The 27519-nt window shown below is 39.6% G+C and overlaps 1 protein-coding gene across 2 annotated transcripts in view; it reads right to left on the minus strand.

The window, feature by feature from the left end:
* LOC128739110 (low-density lipoprotein receptor-related protein 2) overlaps nt 1-27519 on the minus strand; it is a 174872-nt gene that overhangs the window by 16330 nt on the left and 131023 nt on the right. For both annotated transcript variants that reach the window (XM_053834528.1, XM_053834529.1), the window contains exons 6-9: nt 26334-26588; nt 23998-26271; nt 8353-14210; nt 7877-8283 (exon numbers count right to left, since the gene is read on the minus strand). In XM_053834528.1, coding sequence (XP_053690503.1) covers nt 7877-8283; nt 8353-14210; nt 23998-26271; nt 26334-26588 — 8794 coding nt within the window. The remainder of the gene's footprint in view (nt 1-7876; nt 8284-8352; nt 14211-23997; nt 26272-26333; nt 26589-27519) is intronic.

Consider the following 27519-nt stretch of genomic DNA (forward strand, 5'->3'; position numbering starts at 1 on the left):
AGACCTTTGTTTATAAACGACCTCTCAAATCACATTTCTTCTTGTAACATGTTTATTTCAACAGACAGCTCAATGTGATGTTCTAGACAACATTTTGCACATAAAAGAGAAATATTTTTGCTGAAGACTGTTTTATTTTTTCTGCATTAATTAATAAGATATAACTGATTTTAGGCTAAAACCGTCTGATGAAAAATGTGTATTTTTTCAAGGGTGGTGTCTTCGGAGAAGTAAAATAATAAAATATAGTGCATCTTCCTGCACTATTAGGGTGATACAAACTTTTCTTTTCTTAAATAATTTAAAAAAAAAGTTTTTTTCTTCAAAAGTTGCAGAAAATACTAAAATAAGCAACTTTGCTGAATAAAGTAACTATCTATCTCTTACCGGTTACGAAATATAATGAAAATGTGTTAAAAAAGAGCACTTAAAAATCAATTACACTCAATAACTTTGCACACGATTGTTTTATTTCTTTCAAATGTTCTACAAAGTTATTGAGTATGTTGAAATACATATTTTCTGTGAAGGCTGTTTGACGCTAGGAAGCATATTTATTAAGTTATAGATAGTTATAGAATGAAAAAAAATCCGCGCTGCCATATTCCCAGGTATTCTCTGAAATACACATTTGGGCAGATAGCTTTAATAATTCCCAAAAAATTGGTATGCAAACTAATTGCAGATACTTGCAGATGGCAGATATTCGGATTTTTCATCAGACGGTTTTTAACCTAAAATCGGCTATATCTTATTAGTTAATGCAAATAAAGCAAAACAGTCTCCAGCAAAAATATTCCTCTTTTATGTGCAAAATATTTTCTAGAACATCACATAGAGCTGTCTGTTGAAATAAACATGTTACAAGAAGAAATGTGATTTGAGGGGTCATTTATAAACAAAGGTCTATTGCTGAAAATGGGTAAAAGGTAGAAGTTTCATTACTTCAGAAAAATTACTTGAAATTGGTTTGTCTTCAATGTTTTGAAACCAAAAAGGTGAAAGAAAGTTTACTCAAAAAGTTATTACTTAAATTGTTGCTTAAGCAACGCTTAAAGATTGGACGACCCCTTCAAAATATGCATCAATTTTTTATTCAAAAAGTTGCCGAAGACCACATTGAGCTGAGACATGCTGTTTAACCGCAAATATTTTTGTCCCGAAATTTTAATTTCTGGCCCATAGTGCTGGGCCTGCGTTCATCAATGATCATGCCTCGATCATCGTCCCACATCCCTTGTCCATCGTCTTTCGGTTACCATCAATAAATCATAGACCATCGTCCCTCATCCAACGGGCATGGTTCCTCGTCCATCATCCCTTCTTCTACGCGCATCGTCCCTCTCTTTCGATCACCATCCTTCGACCATTTTCCATTGGCTATCATCCATCGAGCATCGTCCATCCTCCTTTAGTCATCATTCCACGACCACCGTCTCTCAAGTAACCATCTTCCCTCGTCCATCGGCCTTCGCCCCTAGACCACCGTCATTCGACCATCTTCCCTCGTCCATCGTTCTTCGACTACCATCCGTCATCTCGCGTCATCTCTCGTTGATCGTCTCTCGTTCAACGTCCACCGACCATCGTCTATTGTCCCTCGACCATCATTCGTTATCCCTCGACCACCGTCTATCGATCACCATCTCTCGACCATCTTCCGTCGTTTATCGTATCTCAACTATTGTCTCTTGATCATCATCTCTGGTCCATTGTCCGCCGTTAACCGTCCCTTGACTATCTTCTCTCGTCCATCGTTCATCGATCATCATCCCTCAACGATCCCACATCCCTTGTCCGTCGTGTCTCATCCTTTCTTGTTCGTTCACCATCCATAGATTATCATTCCACCTCCATCGTTTCTCATCCAACAGGTCTGGGCACCCTTCGACCAGCATCCTTCATTCATCATCCCTCGACCACCGTCTCTCGACCATCGTCCCTTGCTCATCATCCCTCGTCTATCGTCGCTCGTTCCCCGTCCACTCACCATCGTCCCTCATTTACCGTCCAATATTCTATGATTAATGGTGAAGTTCCATGGAAAAATTAAACCAGCTTTCAGATGGAGATGACGTGGTTAGTGATCCAAGCCTAACTTTTAAGAACTTGGTGGGTTCTGGAATTAACTGTTCCAGGGATTTTATCGACTAATCAACAACGACGCCGGACTGCAGGCAATTGCATGAGGCCACTGACGTGCCAGCAGACTGAAACATACTGGGACACGTGCCTGACCTTTTCTTTGAACTTCAGTACACTCAAACCTACTAAATCACCGTTGGGGGAACGGCAAAAAATCGATCGTAAAAAAGAGGATGCTAATTCGAATTTTGGACGCCAAAAAAGAGGACAGTAGTTCAAATTTTGGACGTAAAACGAGATGACGTTAATTCAAATTTTAAACATAAAAAAGTAAATTTATTGCGAAAGAATTTAAGATCCAGTTTCAAGTCCAATTTCAAAAGCAGATTTCAAAACTTACCAGTGTGGTAAGGAAAACGACACGAAATAAGAGATGAAAAAGGGAATAAAAGTAAACGGGCTTAAAAAAACGGAAAACTAGGCAAAAAACAGGAGATTTGACAGATAAAGCGAGAAAGAAAAGAAAGAAAACTAGGACAAACTGGACAGAAAATGAGAAAAAACTGAACAAAAAAGGAGAAAACATGGTGTAGAAATGGAGAAATGAATAGAAGAAATTACGTAAGCAGGAAAATTGAGAATGGAACAAAAGGAAATAAAACAAAACACAGAACATAATAAGAGGAAGAGCGGAACAGATGAAAACAAAAGCCGAGACTGGAAAAGAAGAAAAACGGGTCGGAAAATGAGGGAAAACGGAAGCAAAAAGACAAAAACGGTACAGAAAAAACGAAAAAATTAAAATCAGGAAAAACAAGACAGGAAAAAAAAGAAAGAGGAAACAACGGGTAGAAAAAAGGGAACTACAAGCGATAAAAAGAGGGAAAATTAGACAAACAGAGAAAAGATTGGGTAGAAAAGAAAAAAACATGTCAGAAAAAGTGGGAAACGGGGAAAAAATATAGGACAAACGCGACAAAAAAAGAGAACAAGAGAAACCAAAAGCGAAATTAAGAGTAGCGAGAGAGAAACCGTTAAAGGAAACGAGGAAAACAGGAAAAAGTGAGGGTTAAACGGGATATCAATGAGCAAGAAGAGAAATAGAAAAAAAGAAAACGGAAGAAAAAAGGGAGACGAACTTAACAGAAAAAGAGGAAGAACAGAAGATAAAAGAAAAAAAACAAAGAAAACAAAGAAAACGAGAGAGAAGATGAGGATATAAAAGTAGACAAAAACTGAAAAAGATATTGAAAAACGAAAAGAATAGGAGAAAATACGTGAGCAGGATAACTTAGAACCGAAAAAGAAGAAAAAAAGACGGACAAAAGCCCAGACTGAAAAAGAAAAGGCCTGAGAGAAAACGGAAGCAAAAAGACAATAACGAAACAGAAAAGAGAAAAACAAAAAATCAGAACTGATTTGAAAAGGGCGAACAGGAAAGGGGACAGGAAAAGAAGAGAAAACGGAGCCTACGGGCAGAAAAAGGGAAGCACGAGCGATAAAAGGAGGGAAAACGTGATAAATAGAGGAAAGACTGGACAGAGAGAGATAAAGCATGCCAGAAAAGGTGGTAAAACAAGAAAAAATATAGAGAAAACAAAAGAAACCAAACACGAAAGTAAGCATAGCGAGAGAGAAAAAAAGAAACCCGATAGAGGAAACGAGGAAAACGGCAAAAAGTCGGGGTCAAACGGGATATCATGGAACAAGAAGGGATCAAAATGAGAACGGAATAGAAAAATGCAACAGAAAAAGAAAAGAAAAACAGGAAAAATGAACCATAGAAAAAGGTTAGAACTGACTGTTAGGGTCAGGGAGTAAAGTGAGGTGAGTGCAAACTGAGTCTAAGTGCCCACAAACTGGAAACGAAAAAATGAAAGAAAAAAGACAGAAAACGGGAGAGAATATTACAATAAAAGAGTGAAAATAAAAGGAAAAACAAAACTGTAAATAAGAAAAAATGGGACAGGAAACGAAGAGAAACGAGGAAAGAAAATGTAAGCAAAAAAAGAAAGTGAGTGCAAAAAAGGAAGGAAAAACGGAACTGGAAAAGGAGCAGACAAGAAATAAAACGTGCTAGAGTGTAAGACGAGACATGTCAACCCTAATTTTAAGTTTTAAGCTTTATGTCTAATTTCGTGTCCGTACTTAAATTAAAGTCTAATTTAATATCTAATGCCCACCACAATAGATCAAAGAAGTGGTCGCAGTGGTGCAATACCCCCACAAAGGAAAAAAGTTCAATTCTAAGTCCAACGTACAATTGGACTACAATTGCAATTGGAATTGAACATGCAGTTCGAGTAGTCCAATCTCAAGTCCAATTTAATCCCAATTTTGAGTCAAATTTAAAGTCTGATTTGAAGTCTAAGTCTAAATAATTTAATTTAAGCCCAAGTCCATTTCCAAGTCTAAATTCAAGTGCAAATTCAATTCCATTTTAAAGTCCAATTTCAAATCCAGTTTCAAGAATGATTAAAAACTAATTTAGATTTGTTTCCAATTTTAAGTAAAGTGAGAATGAAAAATCCGAAGAAAAATCGGAAAATTATGTTCTGTAACTTGGAAAAAAAAATACGGAAACGAGTACTTGACAAATATTGGACAAGCGCGATAGAAAAAGTGGAAATACGCTAGAAACAAAAAGAAGAAAAACATGGCATGAACAAAATAACGAAAGAAAACACTAGATAGAAGAGAAAAAAGAAAAATCAGAGAAAAGAAAGGAAATGTCAAAGACAATAAGAAAAACGAGAAAAAAATGAGGACAAGCTGGACAAAAAATGAAACAAAAAATGAGAAAATACGAAAATATTTCGTAAATTAGGAAAACTGAAAACAGAAAAAGAGACAAATCAAAAAAGAAAACGCAAGAAAAACGGTGTAGAACGAAAAACAGAACACGAAAGAAAAGAAGGATATAAGAAGGACATAATAAGAGGGAAAGGGAAACAGACAAATATAATAAACGAGAAAATTGAACAGAAAGAGAAAAACAGAAATTAGGACTGAAAGGGGCGAAAAATAAGAGGGAACGGCAGGCAGAATAAGGGAAGAACAAAAGGAGGGAAACGAAGACTGGACAGAAAAAGGGAGATAACGTGTAAGAAAAAAGGTGCAACGAGATAAGAAAGGTAAAACAGAACAAAAATAAGAGAAACCAAAAAGGAGAAGAAGAATAGCGAGAGCGACAAAAGAAAACTGATAGAGAAAATGGGGAAAACGGGTAAACGAAGCATCTAAACGAATAAAAATGAAAAAGAAACAAACGGCTCTTTTTTCACCTTCACTTCACTTAAATTTTTTAGGTAAGAACCCAATTTGCAATTTCCGATTGTGACTCCCATCACCTGAATGACTGTGTGGTGACTGTATGAAATGAATAGGGCCCGTGAAGGAAGAGAGGCAAGTGTACGAAAAACGGAAAATCACAATAAAAGAGTGAAAAGAAGAAAAACTGGAAAAGAAAACGAAAAAAAAACCGGTGCAATGAAATTAAACACACCGGAAAGAAAAAACGAGACAAAAAAGAGGAAAAATGGAATGAAAAGGAAGAAAAGTAAGCAAAACTCAGAAACCGGCACTATAAAAAGTGGGAAACGGGGCTGGAGAAGAGGAAAAAGGTCCATCGATCATCAGTCCCTCCTCATTAGTCCATCGTCCCTAAACCATCGTTCGTTGTTCATAGTTACTCGTCCAATATCCCTTGCCCATTATCCCCCGACCATCGTCCATCACCCCTGTCCACCGTTCCACGGCCATCGTCCATCGTCCGTCAACCAATGTGTTCCTCACCCGTCGTGCCTTGTCTCTCGTCCATTGCATAGTAGTCCAAAAGGGCGAAAAGTGGAACTTTTTTCCTAATGTGTTTTGTTTTCATTTTATCGTTTATGGTTTTCAGCACTTTTGTTCTTATGAATATCCCCCTTAATGTAAAATTGTCAAAAGTTAGTCATCGCTTACTATAATGAAAATAAAAAAATAACTTTTTTGTGTTAAGAAGTAAAGACATAGCTTCTTTAGCAAAGTTGTAAACAATATAAAAACAAGCAACTTTGCGGAAGAAATCAAATTTCTATCTTTATCGAGTGCTGAACTATAGGGCATATTCTTCAAAACTTCTTTAAAAATTGCTTTTTTCATACTTAGCTTTTCTTAGTTGCATTATATAAGAATACAATGTTTTAGGAAATTATCGAGGCACTCAAAATACACGTTTTTGCAGAAGACCGCAAATCTGTTGAACCTTTACTTGCTAAGTTATTGCATGTTAAAGCTTTAAGTTTCCACAGCTTCACGAGCCCATGGGGTAAATTAGGGGCAAGCGGATTTATCAAATCAGCGCATCATCTTAAAGCTTAAGACAAGTACTATAAACTTGTATGGGTTCCGCTTGTCCCCAACTACTCAAACGAGAGTACGGCAAGCATACGTTTTATGTGTTTCGCGTTCGCTAAAGGCTCCTCGATGCACGTCCATTTTTTTTGTAAGTAGATAGACACATGGTTTCTTAGGCAAAGTTATAGAAAATATAAAAGCAAACAACTTTGCTAAAGAAATGACATTTTTATCTCTATCGAGTGCAGAGCTATAGAGCATTTTCTTTGGAAGCTCTTTAAAGATAAGTTTTTCATACTTAGCGTATGTTGGTTGCATTTTACAAGAATATATGGTTCTAGGCGATTATTGAAGGACTCAAAACACATGTTTTTGCAGATGGCTTCAAATCTCTAGGACCTTTCCCTAAAAAGTTATCACTTATTTAAGCTTTATTTTTCCTTAACGTCACGAACCAAAAGCGATTACTTTGTAAGGAAAGGTCCTAGAGATTTGCAATCTGCTGCAAAAACGTGTATTTTGAGTCTTTCAATAATCGCCTAGAACGATATATTCTTGTAAAATGCAACCAACATGAGCTAAGTATGAAAAACTAATTTTTAAAGAATTTCGAAGGAAAATGCCCTATAACTCTGCACTCGATAGAGATAGAAATTTCATTTCTTTAACAAAGATGTTTGCCTTTATATTTTTTATAACTTTGCCGAAGAAATCATCTGTCTATCTACTAACATAAAAGAACAGACGTGTATCGAGCCTTGAGTGAGCGCGAAACACATAAAACGTATGCTTGCCGTACTCTCATTTGAGTAGTTGGGGACAAGCGGAACCCACCCAAGTTTATAGTACTTGTCTTAGGCTTAAAGATGAAGCACTGATTTCATAAATCCACTTGCCCCATTTTACCCCATAGGCTCGTGAAGCTATGAAAATTTAAAGCTTGAATATATGATAACTTAGAAAGTAAAAGTCCAAGAGATTTGCTGTATTCTGCAAAAACGTGTATTTTGAGTGCTTTGATAATTTCCTAGAACAATGGGTTCGTGTAAAATGCAACTTACAAAAGCTAAGAATGAAAAACTAATTTTTAAAGAAGTTTCACAGAATATGCCCTATAGTTCAGCACTTGATAAAGATAGAAATTTTATTTTTTCAGCAAAGTTGCTTGTTTTTACATTATTTACAACTTTGCCGAAGAAGTTTTGTCTATACTTCGTAACAGAAAAAAGTTATTTTTTTAATTTTCATAATAGCGAGCAATAACTAACTTTTGACAGTTTTACATTAAGGGGGACATACATACGAACAAAAATGCTGAATACCGTAAATGTGTGTCTGACGTTATTTTTTTGTGGAATTTCTTCAAAGAGTTATATCATTTTGTCAGTCAACTTTTTCAGCTGCAATTCTACATGGTAAGTTATTACATCCAAATTATCCAAATTGTACTCACTTGTATCCTTGATTACAATCACAGTAGTATCCGGTCAGCGTATCCACGCACTTGTGCCCACACCGATGTATCTCCACCTTGGCGCACTCGTCTACATTGCAGTGCAGCGGTTCGTCCGATTCATCCGAACAGTCGGGCACCTTGTTGCACACCAGCTGATAATCGATACACTGCCCATTCTGGCAAGTAAACTTACCATCCGGACAGGTATTGTTCTCCTTCGTACAACCAACCTCGTCCGAGTGATCACCGCAATCGTCCTCCCCGTCGCACCGATACTGATTCCGAATGCACTTGAAGTTCTGGCAGGTAAACTCCTGCGTCGAACACGTCTTGTACTGGCTGTTGCAGTTCTTACCCTCATCCGACCCGTCACCGCAGTCGTTATCGTGATCGCAAACCCAGCCCTAAGAAAGTCGGAAAAACCAAAATGAAATTTACACAGATTCCACGGGTTTGTGCGTTTGGGAACTTACCTGATTGATGCACCGTCCGTTAGCGCACGTGAACTGATCGTCGCTACACGGTTGTGGCGTTGGACAATTGTGTAGGGTTGTATTCTCGTCGGCACCATCCACACAATCCGGATCACCATCGCAAATCCACTTCTTCGGAATGCACTGAGCCCTAGCCCAAGCCTTATTCTCCTGGCAGGTGAATTCGGTTTCCTCGTCACACTTTCGATCATTGCACTGGTGTCGATTATCTTCGTCACTGTTATCCAAACAATCGTTGTCTCCATCGCAGATGTAAATTCGTGGAATACAGTTGCCGTTGTCGCACGTGAACAGATCACCGAAGCACGTACGTCCTTCGGACTTGCAGTACTCCGGCGGTTCGTCGGCTCCATCACCACAGTCATCGTCTCCATCGCAATACCAAGTAGCCGGAATACACCGATGATTCGGACAGCGGAAACTGTTCTGCGGACACGTCCGCTGCGCACAATGCAGCGGATCCTCATCAGAATTGTCCCCGCAATCGTTATCCCCATCGCACAACCAATACGGTTCCACACAGATATTGGTCTTATCACACTTCAAATGATTCGCCGGACAGGTCGTGTTCTTCGGGCACCGTTCGTGCGTTTCATCGGACGTAGCGTTATCCTTACAGTCGTTAACTCCATTACAAACCTGGCTCTGCGGAATACATCTTCCGTTCAAACAGGTAAACTCCCCATCCACACACGGTGGATAGGAACAATTCTCCTCATCCGAACCATCCTTGCAATCGTTCTCGTGATCACACTTCCACGACTTGAAGATACACCGTCCATTGTTACAACGGAACTCGTTCGGTCCGCACGAGTGGAACGCACAGTAGTTAACGTCTTCGTCCGAATTGTCCCCACAATCGTCATCCCCATCGCAGGACCACATCCGCGAGATACACTTTCCGTTTTGACAGTAGAATTTACTGGAATCACAGGTGTGATTCTTCGGGGCGCACATCCGACCCTCGTTGACCGGTTTCGTCGAATCGTCACACTTGCATTCCGCTTTTCCGTTCAGGCCCGGGTGGCAGCTCTGCGCACAACCGCCGTTGTTCTGCAGGCAAGGGTTTGCCTGGCACTGCTGGCGGCTGTGGCTGTAGACGTGAATGTCCCGAGGGGAGTCCTCCAGGCGTTTGACCATTTCGACCATGTTTGCGCCGGTGTGCTTTTCTGCGCGGTAAACACCGCGCAGCTGAAGGTCCGTCCAGTAGATGTAGTTTCGGAAGACGGTGATCGCGAAGGGGTAGATTGTGGCTGAGACCAGAACCTCGCGGTTCTTTCCGTCCAGCTTGGAACGTTCGATTTTTTCACGGACTGCGTCCGTCCAGTAGAGCATTCGTTCGTCGTAATCGATTGCAAGGCCGCTGGGTTGTGAAAGGTCCTTATCGATGATGGCTCGCTTCAGCGAGCCTGCCATGGTGGTGCGGAAGATCTTTCCGGACGTTCCGAAGCGTCCCCAATCGGTGAAGTACAGGGTACCGTTGCATGGGTCGAGAACGATCGCCCGTGGGCGTTCGACTCGGGAGATCATTACTAGGTCCGAACCGTCCAGGTTCATGGCGTAGATCGAATTGTTCGAACTGTCCGTCCAGTAGATCTTCTTCTGGGTCCAATCGTAGGCGATACCTTCCGGATTGATGCCACGGGTGATCACGGGGACGATGCCTGCGGCATCCGGTTTGTCACCCTGCATGTAGGCGATCTTCGCCCAGGGGCGAATTTGCGTGAAGAACAGCTTGTTGTCTGCATAGTCGAAGTCCAGCCCAACGACGTTGGTTAGGTTGACCACCGGAGCGAACGGGACGTTCGTCGAGGTGTGATCCAACTCGATGGCTCTGATTTCCGTTCGCGTGGAGAATACTACGTATTCGTCGGTTAGGACGCAGGTGCGTCCATCGCTGAACAGTCTACCGACGGCGCAGTCGCACTTGAAGCTTGGCTTTTGGTTGTACTCCGGTGGGAAGCTGAAGCACAGCTGGTCGCAGCCACCGTTTCCGAGTCGAAGGCACGGGTTGTTGTCGTCCATCGGTTGGTTGTTGATGTCGTAGATGGCGATGTCACGCAGTTTTTGCAGGTTTGTACGGACCTTTTCCGGTAGGGTCGTATTGCCGGGGAATTTGGAGGCCTTGAACACCGTGAGTAGGTTACGATCGACCCAGTAGATGTCGGTTAGGAATACGGCGATCGCCATCGGATTGGCAAGGTTTCGTCGGATCACCTGGCGGTTGCCGCCGGTGTAGGAGACCTTCTGAATCATGTCCAGCTTGGAGTCCACCCAGTAGACGTCGTGCGTTAGCATGTCCACAGTGAGATCACGTGGGTTGGATATTCCCGAGGTGACCACCGGGGTCCAGTTGGACCCATCTAGGTAACATTTACCGATTCTAGGGTACTGTCCGTAGTCGATCCAGTACAGAAGGCGTTTGATGGGATTGACGGCCAACTCACGAGGGGCATCGTTGGTGGTTTTAACGATGATCTTTCGATGCGTTCCGTCCAGCCAGCTAACCTCGACGTAGTTTTCGTGCGGGAAGACATTGGTGAAGTACATGTTTCCTGCCACCCAATCGATCGCGATCCCCCGGATTCCGTTGCTTCCAATGCCGTCCTTGATGATGTTCTGCAGTTCGGTACCGTTCGGACGAATACGGAAGATTCCGTTCCAATGACCTCGGTTGTATTCAACCCAGTAGATCCACGATTCTCGGTAGAGAATGTCAACGTGTAGGATGTGATGACCGGGTCCGGTGATCGGTACCATTGCCTCCGAGGTGTCTTTCAAACTATAACCTCGGGTCATGTCTAGCTGGGAGACTACAGCGAACGTCTTGTAGGGCGTGCACGCCACCTCATTTTCCTTCTTGTAACCAATTCCGCAAGCACAAACCCGAGCACTGTTCTTGTGCGGGATGCAAATGTGCTCGCAACCGCCGTTGCTCATCGTACACGGATGCTGCAGCATCGATCGCTTCTTGTAGATGATCATGTTCTTCAGGTCCGGTTCGTTGTCCATAATGGTCTTCGCATTGTCGCCATTGGGAAGATCAACCCGAACGATCTTCTCGTACGTTGGGTCCATAAAGTACAGCCTGGATTCCAACACTCCAAGACCCCGCGGTTTGGAGATCGAGTGTTCCTCGCTGAGAATGGTCTTTTTGTTGTTCTTGTCGTAATCGATCGACATGATCGCCGGTGGGTACTGGGAACTGTAGTAAACCATTCGCTTATCGGCATCCACGGTGATCGCTTCCGGGTATTGGATCGTGTCATCCAGAATGGAAGGTTCGGAACCATCCATGTTCGACATAGCAACCTTCGTCGGTACCCCAAAACCACCCTCATCTATCCAGAACAGTTTACCATTCGCCGGATCCAAAGCGATTTGCTTCGGCTTCGAAACCGAAGTCTTATTCCCATCGTTAACCAAAACAATCGTCCGGTACTTAACCTTCCCATCCACGTTGATCGCCTCGATATTGCTAGCCATCCGATTACCGATAAACAAATTCCTTCCAATCCAATCGAAAGCAATGGTGTACGCAGCCCCGACCAATCCATTATCGACCCCCAGGAACTCCGTCTTATTCCCCCCTCCGTAGGGACTCGTAAAGATCGTACAATTCTCATCATCATCCTCCTTTCCTTGCACCCAGAACAGGGTCTCCCCCTTCCGATCGTAGTCCAAACTAATCCCACTATCGATACCAACGACCGGAATCAAACTACCGGCACGAACATCCCCCCCATTGAAGGGCACATCCACAATCTGATTACCCTTCAGCACCATCAGGTAGGCATTCTCCTCCTCAACGCACTTATCGTTCGCCACCAGCTTATAACCCGGTTTACACTTGCACGAGAAGCCGGACTTCTCCGACGGGCTGAGCAGGCACATATGCTGACAGGTTGCCGTCTTGCAGGGGCTCTCGTACATGGGCTGCAGCGACGGATGATGAACGTGGATCGACAGAGGTTGCGAGATCAGATGACTCACAACGGTCTGGTTCGTTCCACGGAACTTATTGGCCGACAGAACTCGGTTCAGCTGTCGGTCCGTCCAGTAGAGGGTGTCCTCGAACAGTGACAGCGAGTGAGCGTGCAGAAGATAATGACTAGCGGCCAGCACCTGCTGGCGACCCGTTCCATTGTAGTAGCAGAAGTCGATGAAATCCAGCTTCGAGTCGGCGAAGTAAACCCTCTGCGTTGCGATGTCCAACGTAAGACCGTTGGGCCAGTAGATTTTGGTGTTGATGATGGTTTCACGCATTGTTCCGTCCATGCCGATGCGTTCGATGCGAGGATTCTCACCCCAATCCGTCCAGAACAACCACTTGGCGTTGGGACTTGGATCCAGACACATTCCACGCGGTTGAGTGATGTTTTCCCGCACCAGAACCAGCCGATTAGAACCATTTTCATTACACACCTCGATGGTGTTCAGTTTACTATCCAACCAGTACAGGTTTTGACCGATCCAATCGTAAGCTAGACCTTCAACCAGATCCAACCCAGTGGAGATGATCTCCTGAGGTTCCTGACCGCGATCCAATCGAGAAATCTTCTTCAACTTCATATCACTCCAGAAGATCGTTCCGGTGTGCATGTTCGAAGCAGTGGCCACAACATTTTCCACAATGATCGGTACCCGTTCGAGACCCTGCTCGTTCAGATCCGCCACCAAGATCGAGTGCCGGTTGGAGATGATCAAGAACGCCGACGAATGATTCACCGCCTTGCAGGTGTGCTTGTTCGGTTCCAAAATGTATCCATCCTTACACGAACAGAAGTACGAGCCCTTGGTATTGGTACAGATCTGCGAACAAAGACCCGGAGGGTCGCACTCATTCAAATCCTTGCAGGTGAAATTATCCGGGGCGAGTTCCTCGCCCGGAGGACAAATACACAAAGCCCCCAGCGGAGTCTTCTGACAACCGTTGGAACACAAACCGGATTGATGCTGACATTGAGCCAAATCACATCCCAATCCTTCATCCGCTCCGTTGGGACAATCCTCGACATCATCACAAACCGAGGTTAGGTTCACGCAGCGTCCCGTAATACCCGGACAAGCCCACTGTCCGTGCGGACATCTCAACGGTGGCGTTACACAGGCATGCTCCACCCCCTCATCCGAGTTATCCCCGCAATCATCCTTACCGTCACAAATATACGACTTATAAACGCACTTGGAATTCTTACACTTGTAGAAATTATTCGGACACGTAATCCTCCCGCACTCTTCCTCATCCGAATGATCCTCACAATCATTAGACCCATCACAGTGCCAAGCCACCGGAATGCACACCCCGGACGACTTACACCGGAAATGTTTCTCCAAATTACACTGATTCGGTTCCATCGTGGGACACCCCAACTCATCACTCCCGTCATTACAATCCGGAATCCCATCACACTTATACGTCTCCTCCACACACTGCCGCAAATCATTACACTTAAACTGATTCGCCAAACACGTAATCGGCGGACAATCCTTCTCATCCTGCTTATCGAAGCAATCGTCATCCCCGTCGCAAACCCAGCTCTGCGGAATACAGTGCCCCGTCCGGGGGCACGTAAACTGAAAATAGGCACAAGTCTTCTCCGCACAAAAGTCGCCCTCATCCGACCCGTCGCCGCAATCGTTTTCACTGTCGCACTTCCAAATGTTCGGAATGCAGCGTCCGTTTTCGCACGCGTACTGCGACGCCGCGCAGGTCACGTTGCCGCACTCGAACTCGTCCGAGTGGTCGCCGCAGTCGTTCTCGTGATCGCACCGGAAGTTCAGCGGGATGCACCGGCCCGACTTGCACTGGAACTCGTTGGTGCCACAGGTTGGTTCTGTGAATTTTGGGGGAGAAAGCGAACAAAAATAATGATTTAATAAGGTCAGTAAGCTACAGTACTAGTAAAAGTTCGTCCCATTTTATTTGAAATTTTTAGTTTATCGCTCAAATGTGAATGAAAACTGTTCAATTTATCTAAAAAGCGTAAACTGCTACCTGTCTGTCCTTTTTTATCTTGTTTTTACCTTTTTTGTCGGCTTGCTGTAATTTTCTACGGGTTTTTCTGCTTCCTTTTATTATTTTCGGTTTCCTTTTGGTCCTTTTCTGTTTCTTTTTTGGCCCCTTTCTGTCGACTTTCTGACCGTGTTCTATCTCCTTTCGGCTCCTTTCTGACATCTTTCTGTCCTTTTCTGATTCCTTTCTGTCCTTTTCTGACTCCTTTCTGTGCTACTCTAGCCTCCTTGCTGTTATTTTTACATTTTTGCTATCTTTTTGTTTTGATTCTTTCTTTGTTTCGACATTTTTCGGTCTTTATTCCGTTTTGGATGCATTTTTCAATGTCTTATTTTGTTCCTTTTTATGTCGTTTTCTTTCTTTAAATCTCTTTTTCTCCCTGTTTCTGGCACTTCTGTCCCCTTTTTTCTGTATGTTTGTTTTTCTTCTGACTCTAAAGAACGCTCCTTTGTTTTTCTATTTTAACTTTCTTGTTTTTTCTTTTATTGTTACTGTTTTACTTCTTATCTCTTTGTCTATTAACAATTTTTTGTCATTTTCTGTTTTTCACTGTATTTCTGTTTTTCCATTTTTGTCTTTTTCTACTGTTTTGTCTTTTTTCCTGACATTTTGCTATCTTCTTCAGCTTAATTTACAATTTGCCTGTCCTTCTTGGTTTCCTTTCTGTTCTTTTCAGTCTCTTCTCTGTCTCCTTTTTGTCTTTTTCTTGCTTATTTCCGCCTTTTTATACTTTTGCTATCTTTTCGCTGTCTTTTATTCTATTTTTATTTCGTCATTTTTTGGTCTTTATCCCATATTTCATGTTTATCGCCGTTTTTCAAGTCTTTTTCTATTGTTCATGCCCTTTTCCGTCTGTTTTCTTGGTATTTTGGTCCTTTTCTGTTTTTATATCTCTTATTATATCCTCTGATTCTCTGTCTACCCTAGCAGATTTTTTCTGTCTTTTTTACTGAAGTATTTTGGGCGTCTTTGTGGAACACGAAGATTGAAATTAAAGAAAACACGATTTCACGATTGAATTCTACTATTATTTCCACTATTAAACTATAATAACTAACTATAAAGATATTTTTTTCTGTCACTTTTTTTGCCGTTTTGATTTTCTCATTTGATTTTGTTGAGTTTTTTCTTTCTGTCTGCCTTATTTTTTTTATTGTTTTTCTTTTTTGCTATAATAATAGCTTGGAATTTTTGTCTTTTTCATATCCTTTTTCTGTCTTTCTTCATGTTTTTGTCTTTTTCTCGTCTTTTTTCTGATTTTCTTATGTATTTTGTCTTATGTTGGTTTTTTATATCGTGTTTTCTAAACTTTTGTTATTTTGTTCTCTTTCCTAGATTTCTAGATATCTTTTCCTGTGTGTTTTATGTCCTTTTCCTTTCTTTTTTCTATTTTCTTGTCTGGCTTTGTTCTTTGTTTCTTTTTTTACTTTTTTCTTGTTTCTTTTTTAAATCGTTTCTCTCTCTCCTCTCCATTCTTGCTCTCTATCTACAACTCTTTCTCTTTGTTCCCCGTTTGTCTCTCTAACTCACTCTTGTTCTCTTCTCCTCTTTTCTCCTTTTCGCACTCTTTCCATTTTGTCTTTTCTCGGGCTGTCTTTACCTATTTGGTTTTTTGTTTTTCTGATCTTTTTCGTTCCTCTTTATCCTCTTGTCTTTATGTACTTTTTCTGTTCTTTTCTTTTGTCTTTTTCAGGTATGTTGCCTGTCAGGTTTTTGCCTGTCTGTCATGCCTTTTTCCATATCTTTTTCTTCCCATGTAACAATTTGGGTTTTGTTATACTCTTATGATGGCATTTAAGACCAAAATTGGTCATGAAAACCGCCATAAGAGAGCAATAAAACTCACATTGTTGCTTGGGTTGTCTATTTTTTTCCATGTCTTTTTCATGTATTTTCATGTCTTTTTCATGACTTTTTAATTTAATGTTTATATTTTGATGTTTTTTCCGCTTTTGGTCTGCCTGGTTTTGGTTTTTCGTTTTTTTATTGGCCGTTTTTTCTTTGCTTTTTGTTTTCTTCGTGTCTGTTTTATATCTGTTTCATGTCTTTTCCATATCTTTTCATGTCTGTTTTATGTCTCTACCATGCCTCTTTCATGTCTTTGTCGTCTTTTTCATGTCTTTTTAACGTCTTTTTCATGTTTTTTCATGTCTTTTATATGTCTGCTTCATTTAATGTATATGTTTTGATGTCTTTTTATGTATTTTTCCGCTTTTAGTTTTTGAGTCGTTTTTTCTTTGCTTTTTGTTTTTTTTTGTGTTTGTTTCATGCCTTTTTCATGTCTTTCTAGCCGGTTCCAAACATTTTTTCATATCTTTGTTTTGTCTTTTTCATATCTTTTTCATGTTTGTTTCATGTCCTTTTTATATCTTTTGCAGATCTTTTTCAGCTTTTTCAGTCGTTTTTTCTTTGCTTTTGTCATTTAGATTTTTTTGCTATTTTATATCTGTTTCATGTCTTTTTCAGAACTTTTTTAGGTCTTTTTCAGGTCATTTTTGCATCTGTTTCAAGCCAGTTTCATATCTTTTTTATGTCTTTTCCAGGTTTTTTAGTCGTTTGTAAGTCTTTTCTGGGACTTTTTCAAGCATTTTTTTATGTCTCTTTCCTGTCTGTCTGTCATGTCTTTTTCAGGTTCTTTTCAGAACATTTTTGGGACTTTTCAGGTCTTTTTATGTCTGTTTCAAGCCTTTTTCAGTACCTTTTTAATGGGGTTTTCAGGACTTTACGCCTTTTTCCGGTTTTTCAGTCGTTTTTTCTTTGCTTTTTGTTTAGTTTTCTTGCTGTTTTATATATGTTTCATGTCTTTTTCAGAACTTTTTTAGGTCATTTTCAGATCTTTTTCAGGACTTTTTTAGGTCTTTTTAGATTTTTTCAGGTCTTTCCTAGGTTTTTTTGTCTGTTTCATGCCGATTTCATGGCTTTTTTAGAACTTTTTTAGGTCTTTTTCAGGTCATTTTTGCATCTGTTTCATGCCTGTTTCATATCTTTTTTATGTCTCTTTCATGTCTTTTCCAGGACTTAGTCTTTTTCAGGTTTTTTAGTCGTTTGTAAGTCTTTTCTAGGACTTATTCAAGCCTTTTTCATGTCTTTTTCCTGTCTGTCTGTCATGTCTTTTTCAGGTTCTTTTCAGAACATTTTTGAGTCTTTTTCAGGTCTTTTTATGTTTGTTTCATGCCTTTTTCAGTACTTTTTTATCTGTTTTTTAGGATTTTATGTCTTTTTCCGGTTTTTCAGTCGTTTTTTCTTTGCTTTTTGTTATTTAGTTTTTTTTTTTTTTGCTGTTTTATATCTGTTTCATGTCTTATTCAGAACTTCTTTAGGTCATTTTCAGATCTTTTTCAGGACTTTGTTAGGTCTTTTTACATTTTTTTTCAGGTCTTTTTCAGGTATTTTTGTCTGTTTCATGCCGATTTCATGGCTTTTTCATGTCTTTTTCAAAACATTTTTAAGTCTTTTTCAGGTCTTTCTTGTATCTGTTTCATGCCTGTTTCATATCTTTTTCATGTCTTTTCATGTCTTTTCCAGGATTATATGTCTTTTTCAGGTTTTTTAATCGTTTTTCATTCTTTTGCGGGACTTTTTCCAGCCTTTCTGTCTTTTTCCTGTCTGTCTGTCTTGTCTTTTTCATGTCTTTTTCAGAACATGTTTACGTGTTTCAGTTCTTTTTTATATCTTTTTCATGTCTGTTTTATGTTTTTTTCATGCCGGTTTCAAGTCTTTTCCAGAACTTCCTTTTATGTCTTTTTCAGGACTTGTCTTTTTCAGGTTTTTAGTGGTTTTTTCAGCCTTTGGCGGACTTGTTCAGATGTTTTTAAAGCATTGTTTTCTGTCTTTTTCCTGTCTGTCTGTCATGTCCTTTTCAGTTTTTTGGGTCTTTTTCAAGTTTTTTTCAGGTTCTTTTCAGAACATTTTTGGGTCTTTTTCAGGTTTTTTTATGTCTTTTTCATGCATTTTCAGCACTTTTTTTATGTGTTTTTCAGCACTTTGTCTTTTTCAAGTTTTTCAGTCGGTTTTTCTTTGCTTTTTGTCATTTTGTTTTTTTTTTTGTGTCTGATTTATATCTACTTTCATGCCTGTTTCATGTCTTTTTCTGGTCTTCAGAACTTTTTTGGATCTTTTTTAATGTCTGTTTTGTCTTTTTCATGTCCTTTTAACGCCTTTTTCATTCATGTAGTTTTTTCGGTGGTTTTTGTTTGCTTTTGTTCTTGACTTTTGTAATTTTTCGTCCTTTCAATGAGCTTTTTTCTGTCCTGCTTATTATACAGTAAGGCCATTAAAAATATTTTAAAAAGTTTTTGTCCCTCCGGTGTTGGGCCAGTAAAGGGGGGGGGGCAGGCTGCAGAGTGTGACAAAAACTTTAAAAATAATTTGCAGTGGCCTTATTGCTTGGAATTTGCGTATACACTTTCTTTTGTTTTATCGTTTTTCTGTCTTAAGCTTTCTTTTTATGTCATTTTCCTGTTCTTTTTTTGTTGTTTTTGTCATTTTTTCTGTGTTTCGTCTTTTTCTATTTTTAAATGTTTTTTTTTGTTTTTTATTGAATTCTTTTCCAGTTTTTCAGCCTTGGTCTTTGTTTTTTTTATTTTTGTCTGGTTTTTATATTCTTTTTATCACCTTTTTTGTCTTTTTCGGACTATTGCCTTGTTTTAACTTTTACTGTCTTGGTTTTAATTTGTTCTGTCTTTTTTGGTTTATTTCCTTGTTTTGGTTCTTTGTTAAACCTATTTTTGATTCTGGTTATTTATTTATTTTTACTGTCTTACTTATTCGTGTATTTTTCTGTCTTTTATCTTTTTTTGTTTCTGCCTTATTTTTTCTGTCTTGTTTTGGTTTTGTTCTGTATTTTTGCTTTTCATCCTTGTTTTGGTTCATTTTTCTGTGTTGTCCTTGTGTTGTCGTCTTTTTTCGCTTTGTTTTGGTTTATGTCTTTTTTCTTTTTTCGTTCATCTAATTTTGTTCTGCCTTTTTTCTGACTTAGTTTTGTTTTTCTGTATCCTTTTTTTCGCTTTTCCTCGCTTATTTTTCACTCTTCCTATCTAAAAATGTTGTTTTGCTTTTTCACTTTTTATCGTCTGTTCTGTCTTTTCTGCTTCTCTGTCTGGTTTGGTTTTGTTCTGTTTTTTCCTTGTTTTGATTCTTTTTTCTGTAGTCTTTCCTGTTTTTGTCTTCCTCTGGCTTTAGTCTTGTCTTTTTAATTTGTTCCGTTTTTTCATGTCTTGTTTTTCATATCTTTTTCATGCCTGTTTCATGTATTTTGCATGAATATTTAATATATTTTTCATGTCGCCCCGTGTCTTTTTCTCAGGTCTTTTTCATGTACTTCTAATATCTTTTGCATGTCTTTTTCATGTCCTTTTCATGTCATTTTACGTCTTGTTGATTTTTTTCACGTCTTGTTTATTTTTTTTATGTCTTTTTTATCTTTCACAAGTCTTTTTCATGTCTTTTATCTTTTCCAAGTCTTTGACATTTTCATACCTTTTTCATGTTTTTTTCATATTTGTTTCATGTCTTTTTCCTGTCTGTCTGTCATGTCTGTTTCATGTCTTTTTCATGTCTTTTTCATCTCTTTTTAAGTCTTTTTTGTGTCTTTTTCTCGGTTGGGAGAGGCTGTTCGAGTCAATAGGATCGTAGCAACTGGCCCTGCAATTGTCCTGTACTCTAACAGCTGGCTGCGAAGTCTGTCGTATAAAAACAGAAGGTCAAGTTTCGATAACGGAATGTAGCACCTAGGCTTTGCTTTGCTTTCGTTTCTTTTTTATCTTTTTCATGTCTTTGCCATGCCTTTTTCGTGTCTTTTTCAGGACTTTGTCAGGTATTTTTGTGTCTTTTTGATGCCTGTTTCATGTTTTTATCATGTCTTTTTCCTGTCTGTCTGTCATGTCTTTTTCATATTCGTTTCATGTCTGTTTTATGTCTTTTTTATCTTTTACAAGTCTTTTTCATGTTTTTTCAGGACTTTTTAGGTCTCTTTAGGTAGGTTGTTTCAGGTCCTTTTCATCTCTTTTTCATTTCTTTTTTATGTCTTTTTCGTGTCTTTTTTATGTCTTTGCCATGTCTTTTTCAGGACTTGGTCAGGTATTTTTTATCTCTTTTTGTTGCCTGTTTCATGTTTTTTTCATGCCTTTTTCCTGTCTGTCTGTCATGTCTTTTTCATATTCTTTTCATGTTAGTTTTATGTCTTTTTTATCTTTCACGCGTCTTTTTCATGTCTTTAGTCTTTTCCATGTCTTTTTCATCTTTTTCAGGTTTTTTCAGAACTTTTCGTCAGGTATTTTTTATGTCTTTTTGATGCCTGTTTCATGTTTTTTTCATATCTTTTTCCTGTTTGTCTATCATGTCTTTTTCATATCTTTTCATGTCTGTTTTGTCTTTTCAAGTCTTTTTCATGACTTTTTCAGAACAGATCTTTTCCAGGTTTTTTTAGGTCTTTTTCACGCCTTTCTCAGGTTTTTTTTCAGATCTACTTCATGTCTTTTTCATGTCCTTTTCAGGATTTTGTTAGGTAAATTTTATGTCTTTTTGATGCCTGTTTGATGTTTTTTCATGTCTTTTTCCTGTCTATCTGTTTTACGTCTTTTTCATGACTCTTTCATGTCTTTTTCATATCTTTTTTATCTTTCACACGTCTTTTTCATGTCTTTAATTTTTTCCATGGCTTTTTCTTATCTTTTTCATGTTTTTTCAGAAATTTTTAGGTCTCTTTTAGGTTGTTTCAGGTCATTTTCAGGTTTTCTTCAAGTCTTTTTCAAGACTTTTCTCTGGTATTTTTTTGTCTTTTTCATGCCTGTTTCTTGTTTGTCTGTTTTTTCATATCTTTTCATGTCTTTTCCTTGTCTTTTTCTTGTCTTGTCTTTGTCTTTTTCATGTCTCTTTTTATGTCTATTCAAGTCTGTACATGTTCATTTTCTGCTTTTGGTCTGCCTTGTTTTAGTTTTTAACGCTGTTTTTTGTCTTTTTGTAATGTTTTGTCTTTTTTATGTCCCGTTTTGCATTTTCGGCCCTTTTTCTATCCTGCTTATTACATTATTTTTGTTATTTCTATTTTTTCGCATTGTTTTAGTATTTTGTTTCTTTTTGTCATGACTTTTTTTCTATTTAGTCTACATACTTTTCCAGATTTCTTACTGTTTTCTATTATTTTTTAAATTTTATTTTATTGTTTCTTTTCTTTTCGTCATTTATCTGTACTTTTTCTGCCTTTCTCTAATTTTTTCTGTGCCTTTTTGTTTTTTTTATATCTTGAGTCTTTTATTTCATTTTGTCTTTCTTCTTTCTTGTGATTTTTCGTCTTTTTCATATCCATTTTCTGTCATTCTTACTTTTTTCTCTTTGTCTGTTCAACTTTTTCTCCTTAATGTCCTTTTTTTGTCATTTGTCTATATCCAGACTTTTGTCTTTCTCCGTCCTTCTCAGATTTTTCGGTCTTTATCCCGCGGTTTTTCTGTTCTTGGTTTCTTTCTGCATGTGTTTTGATTTTTTCTGTTTTTTTACCAACGATTTTTCGTCCATTTCATTCCTTTTTCTGTCTGTTTTCCTATCTATTTTCATGTCTTTTTAATTTTTTCAATGCCTTATTCACGTCTTTTACATGTTCTTTTAATATTTTTTTCATGTCATGTTTGTCTTTTCGTGTTTTTTTTTGTTTTTGGTCTGCCTAATTTTGAATTTTTCGGTTTGTTTTTTCTTGGTCTTTTTGTCATTTTTCGTCTTTTTTATATCCTTTTCCTTGATAATTTTTTTCTTTTTCTTTTGAGAGTTTTTCATCATGTGTTTTTTCTATTTTTTCCATCTTTTTCCTTGTGTCCGGCCGGTCTTTTTGCTGCCTTTTGTCCTTTTCTGTATTTGTTTTGTGTTTTTCAGTAGGTACATATTTGTCGCTTATTTCTGTCTTTGTAAATTTTCGTCTTTATAAGTCCTTTTTTGTATTTTCGACCCTTTTTCTGTCCTTTTCCCTGCTTATGTTTTTCTTTTTTGTCATTTCTCTTTTTGTTTTGGTTTTTGGTTTGTTTTTATCATGTCTTTTCTATTTTTTTTCTTGTTTTTTCGTCATTTTAAATTTCCTGATTTCTTCCTGTCTTTTAACAGTTTTCCGGTCTTTTTCTGGCCTTTTCTCTAATTTATTCCCCGTCTTTTTTCATCTTTCCGTAATTTCTCTGTCTTGTTTTGTTTTTTTCTGTTTTTATTTGTTTTTTATACGTCTTTTGTCTTTTCTGTTTTTGTCTTTCTACTTTCTTGTTTCTTTTAGTCTTTTTCATGTTCTTTTTCTGTCTTTCTCACGTTCTTTTTTCTGTCTTTCTACTCTTTCTGTCTTTTTCTGCCCGTCCGTCTGTCTTTTCCATGCCTTTTTCGTGTCATACTCATCTTTTATGCGACTTTCCGTAGTTTTTCTGCTTTTGGTCTGCCTTGTTTCAGTTTTTTTTTGACATTTTTCGTCTGTTTTACGTCCTTTTTTGTATTTTCAGCTTTCCATTTTTTCAGCTCTGTCCATTTCCCTGCTTATTATTCTTTTAAAACGCCTTTTTTCTATTTTTTCAATCTTTTTTCTTGTTTTTTTTTCGTCTCTTTCATTAAACTGATTAGCCTTTTTTCTTTTTTATTTCCTGTCTTTTTTCCGTTTTTCTTTCCGTCATTTTCTGTCTTTTTTCTGTATGTCTTTGTTTTTTATAATTTGTGTCTTCTATTTTCGTGTGGTTATACGTCTTATCCATGTCCTTTTGTTTTGTCTTTTTCTGTCATTTGTCTTTTCCCTGAGTTATGCTTTTTTCCTTTCTCCTCAGTTTTTTCTGTCCTTATCCCGCGTTTTTTCTGTTTTTGGTTTCTTTCTGCTAGTTTTTTCGTTTTTCTCTGTCTTTTTACTTGCGATTTTCGTTCCATCTCATTCCATTTTCGTCTGTTTTTCTGCCTATTTTTGTCTTTTCCAGCATTTCTTCAGGCCGTTTGTTGTATCCTTCTCTTTTCTCATCTTTTCTCTGTCTTTTTCTGCCTTGTTATGAATCTTTCTGTTTGTTTTTATTGTCAGGTATTTCTGTTTTCATTTTTATGCCCTTGTTCTGTCCTTCTTTTGTCTTGTTCTAGTCCTTTTTTGTCCTTTTCCGGTTGTTTTCTGCTCTTTTTCTTGTTTTTTTTAAATCTATTACCCTATCTATCTTTTATATCGTGTTATTTTTTCTGTTTGTATTGGTTTTGTTGTCTTTTTTATTTGTTTTTGTCTTTTTTCTTATCTGGTTTTATTTTTTTTCTATCGGTTTTATTGTTTTCACGTTTATTTCTGTCTTATTTTGGGGTTTTATGCCTATTTTGTTTATTTTTTGGTTGTTGTAATGTCTTTTGTGTCTTTTCCTTGTTATGATTTTTTTGTCTCTTGATTATGTTATTTTTTTGTCACGCTTTTGTTTTGATGTCTTTTCTGCGTTTTTTTTCACACCTTTCCTATTCCTTTTTAGGGTTTTTCCTGACTCATTTTTTAGCTTTTCTGGTCCCTCTCTCTATCTCTTTCCACAAAGGTACAAATCACAAAGTGAATCTGACAAAATTACGAAATGATGAAACAACAAATGGGACGAACTTATGATGATCAGATTCAAGCCACTAAACAAACCACTTACTTGTACAGTTCTGCTCCTCGTCGCTGTTGTCCAGACAATCGTCATCGCCATCGCAAATCCAGCTCTTCGGAATGCACCGCTGATTGTTACAGGTAAAGTCCCACGTATTCGGACACGACTGCACCGGTGGTTCGGCGTTCGGATCCGCGAAACAACTCCTGCCATCGTCTCCCAGCCGTTCACCATAGGGACAACCGCACTTAACCGTCAACCCATCGGAATTATTCCGTGGAACGGCAAAACAAAGCTTCTCGCAGCCACCATTATTGATCCCGCACGGTTGCGTTCCTTCGATGGTTTGAATCGCTCGACTGTAGACCTTCACACCGTACAGCCGGTTCGTTTGTGGTTCTCGAACCATGATTTCCTCCTGTTCTCCGGTTAGTTTGTTCAGCCGCACGATGGCGTCCAACCGCCAGTCCGTAATGTACATCCACTCGTCGTGAATGACGATTGAAAATGGATGACGGATAAGTCGCGAGTTGACGGTTCGTACGTCCGTTCCGTCTAGGTTCGAATGCTGGACGTGATCCAGCAGGGCATCACACCAGTAGACACGGTCTTCTTTGAAATCGATTGATAGCCCGTTTGGCCAGCCGAGGGTTACGTTCTTGAATACCATTAATCCTGAGCCATCGGAATTGGCTCGGCTGATATTGGCTGGTCGATCCCACTCCGAGAAGTAGATGTAACCTTTGTTCGGATGGACTACGATTGCTCGTGGTCGTTTTAGGTTTTTCAGTAGAGTTCGTCGATAGCTGACGGTTCGAGTGGATAGGACGTTCAACGTTCCCTTCCGACTGTCGATGTAATACAGATTCTTGGAGACCCAATCGACTGCCAGTCCTTCAACGCCTTCGTTTTGTGAGGCCAAAACAATTTCTCGCCCGGTTCCGTTACGATGAACCCGATAGATTACGTCCTGCAGGACGTCCGAATAGTAAATGTGTTCATCGACAACGTCAAAGTCCAAGCCGACGAAACGAGCCCGACGGGAAACGACCGGTAGGATGGCGTCGCTGAAGCCTTCAATAACCGGGTCCAGAACCTTACCTTTGATGAAGCGTTGTTGAGAATACATCAGGAACTGCCGCACCAGGTGACAGTTCATCAAATCCTTCGACAGTTGCCAACCGGTGTGACAAGCGCAGCGATATCCGAGGCCGGAGGGTGCACCCTGAACAGCGGTGACGACGCACATTTGCGAGCAGCCTCCGTTATTGCTTCCGCAAGGGTTCGAAACCTTGGGTTGTGTTAGAGAGTGAACCGTTATGATCGCCTTAGGTTCTCGAATGTCTTTTGCTTTAAAAATCGATTGAATGCTGGATGAACCTTCGAACTTGTCGACGGACATGATGCCCTGCTTGGTGGCGTCCGTCCAGAACACTCGATTCTCAAAAAGAGCCAACCGAGATGGGCTTGGGACCTGTTGACCTCGTAAGATCATCACTCGATACTCCCCATCGTAGTTAACCGACTCAATATAATCCAAAAGCGAATCACACCAAAACACGCGCTTAGCTATCACATCAACCGCCACACCGGACGCTTTGTAGGCAGCTTCCGACACGATCGACTTCGCATGGGTACCGTCCATATGAGCTCGCAGGACGTGACTACCGTCCGCGACGAACATCAACCCGGAAGTGGGATCAAGCGCCAGATCAGCCGGACTCGTAAGGTTAGAACCCAACACGACCGCATGCCACCGTCCGTCCAGTTCAAAAACATCCACCTTTTGACCCACCAAATCCGCAACGTACAACTTATCACCAATCCAATCGATCGCGATCGCCACCGGAGCCCACGTTCCGGGCAGAGTAAAATCATGTCCTCCGTAACCTCCATCCATCAGCACCTGAGACTGCACCTTCCGGGTCTTAATATCCGACCAAAACAGCAAATTCTTACCGTAGTGATAGGACAAACCACTCGCTCCGGTAGCGTTGGCGATCGTTCGGAAGTCCTGCCCGTGCGAACTCATCCGTACGATCGCACGATCGTACGCGAAAACCAGCTCCAGATGGGCCGCCGTTGGGGCCACACAGCGCGACTTGTCCATCAGCGTGTACCCGTTGGCACAGGCACAAACGAACGACCCGTCCGTGTTGGTGCACAGCTGATCGCAGTGTCCCCAAACGTTGCACTCGTCCAGATCGGCACAGGTTCGGTTATCCGGCGAAAGGGTTCGCCCCGGTGGACAGTAGCATACTCCACCCGTTAGAGAAGGTCCACATTTATGCTCACAACCCAGCGCTGGACAGGAAGCGGTCGCTGAAACGATCCAACTCGATTAAAATGCGATCCAATTTTGAGGTTAGAATAAAACGACTTACAGCACGCAGTTTCCTCATCAGTTCCATCCTCGCAGTCCCGCTTGCCGTCGCACAGCTTCGTCTTGTCGATGCACTTGGGCTGCCCGTTGGGGCCACCCCGCGGACACAGGAACTTATTGTCCGGACAGGCAATGGCCGTACAGTTCGCTTCGTCACTTTCGTCCGAGCAGTCGTGATAACCGTCGCAGTGGAACGTTGCCGGAATGCACAGCGAGTTCGTACAGCGGAACTGGCCGCCGTGACACGGGGGGAAGTCTGCGGAAGGAGATAAAGGTTAGAAGAGTGGAGCTTTTAAATGTGCCAGCCCACACAGAGTGGTCCTAAAGAGTGAAAAGGGGAACTTTTTTTTAAATCAAATATTAATAACTTATTTGTGTTAGGAAACCGGTATAAAGTTTCTTCAGCAAAGTTGTAGGAAATGTAAAAACAAGCAACTTTGCAGAAGAAGTGAGATTTCTATCTCTATAGAGTGGGAAGTTACAGTGGAAATTCTTTGGAAGTTCCTTAAAAATAGTTTTTTATTGCTTAGCTTTTGTTAGTTGCATTTAACAAAAATGCATTGTTCTAGGCATTTATCGAAGCACACAAAACGCACGTTTTTGCAGAAGACCGCGAATCTCTAGGGTTTGTTTTTACAAAGTTATCGCATATTCAGTTTAATTTTTTTTCTTAGATTCACAAATCACAACCGATCAGACAACCATATCAAAAATTTTTACAAATCATCATATTATTTTACGACGGTTTTTATAAGACGATTTGTTATAATTTAGGTTTCTCTAATACAGTAAAGTTCCGATTTTGTCAGCCTCATGTTGAATTTTGGGCTGACAAAATGGGGAAACTGCCAAATTCGCCAAATTCGTTTTACAGCATATTATTACAAGAAATTTTGCTGAAGATAGTAACCTTCTATCTCTTTAGCAAAGATAGAAAAATTCTATTTCTCATGAAAAAAAAAATCAGTTTTTTCTATTTTAGCTGCTTTTGTAGTTATTGTATGACTTTTTCCTGTTCTACAAAGTTGTACAAATAGTAAAAATACACAACAGTGCTGAACATAGTACACCTCTGTCTTTGCTTGTTTAGGAAAAAATACCCTAATTTTGACCCTGAATTACTTGCAAAATGGTATCATTTTATTCAAAAAGTCTCCTCAGAGAATCGAAATAATTTCAAGCAGGCT

Source organism: Sabethes cyaneus, chromosome 1, assembly GCF_943734655.1.
Source record: "Sabethes cyaneus chromosome 1, idSabCyanKW18_F2, whole genome shotgun sequence".
Classification (NCBI taxonomy): domain Eukaryota; kingdom Metazoa; phylum Arthropoda; class Insecta; order Diptera; family Culicidae; genus Sabethes; species Sabethes cyaneus.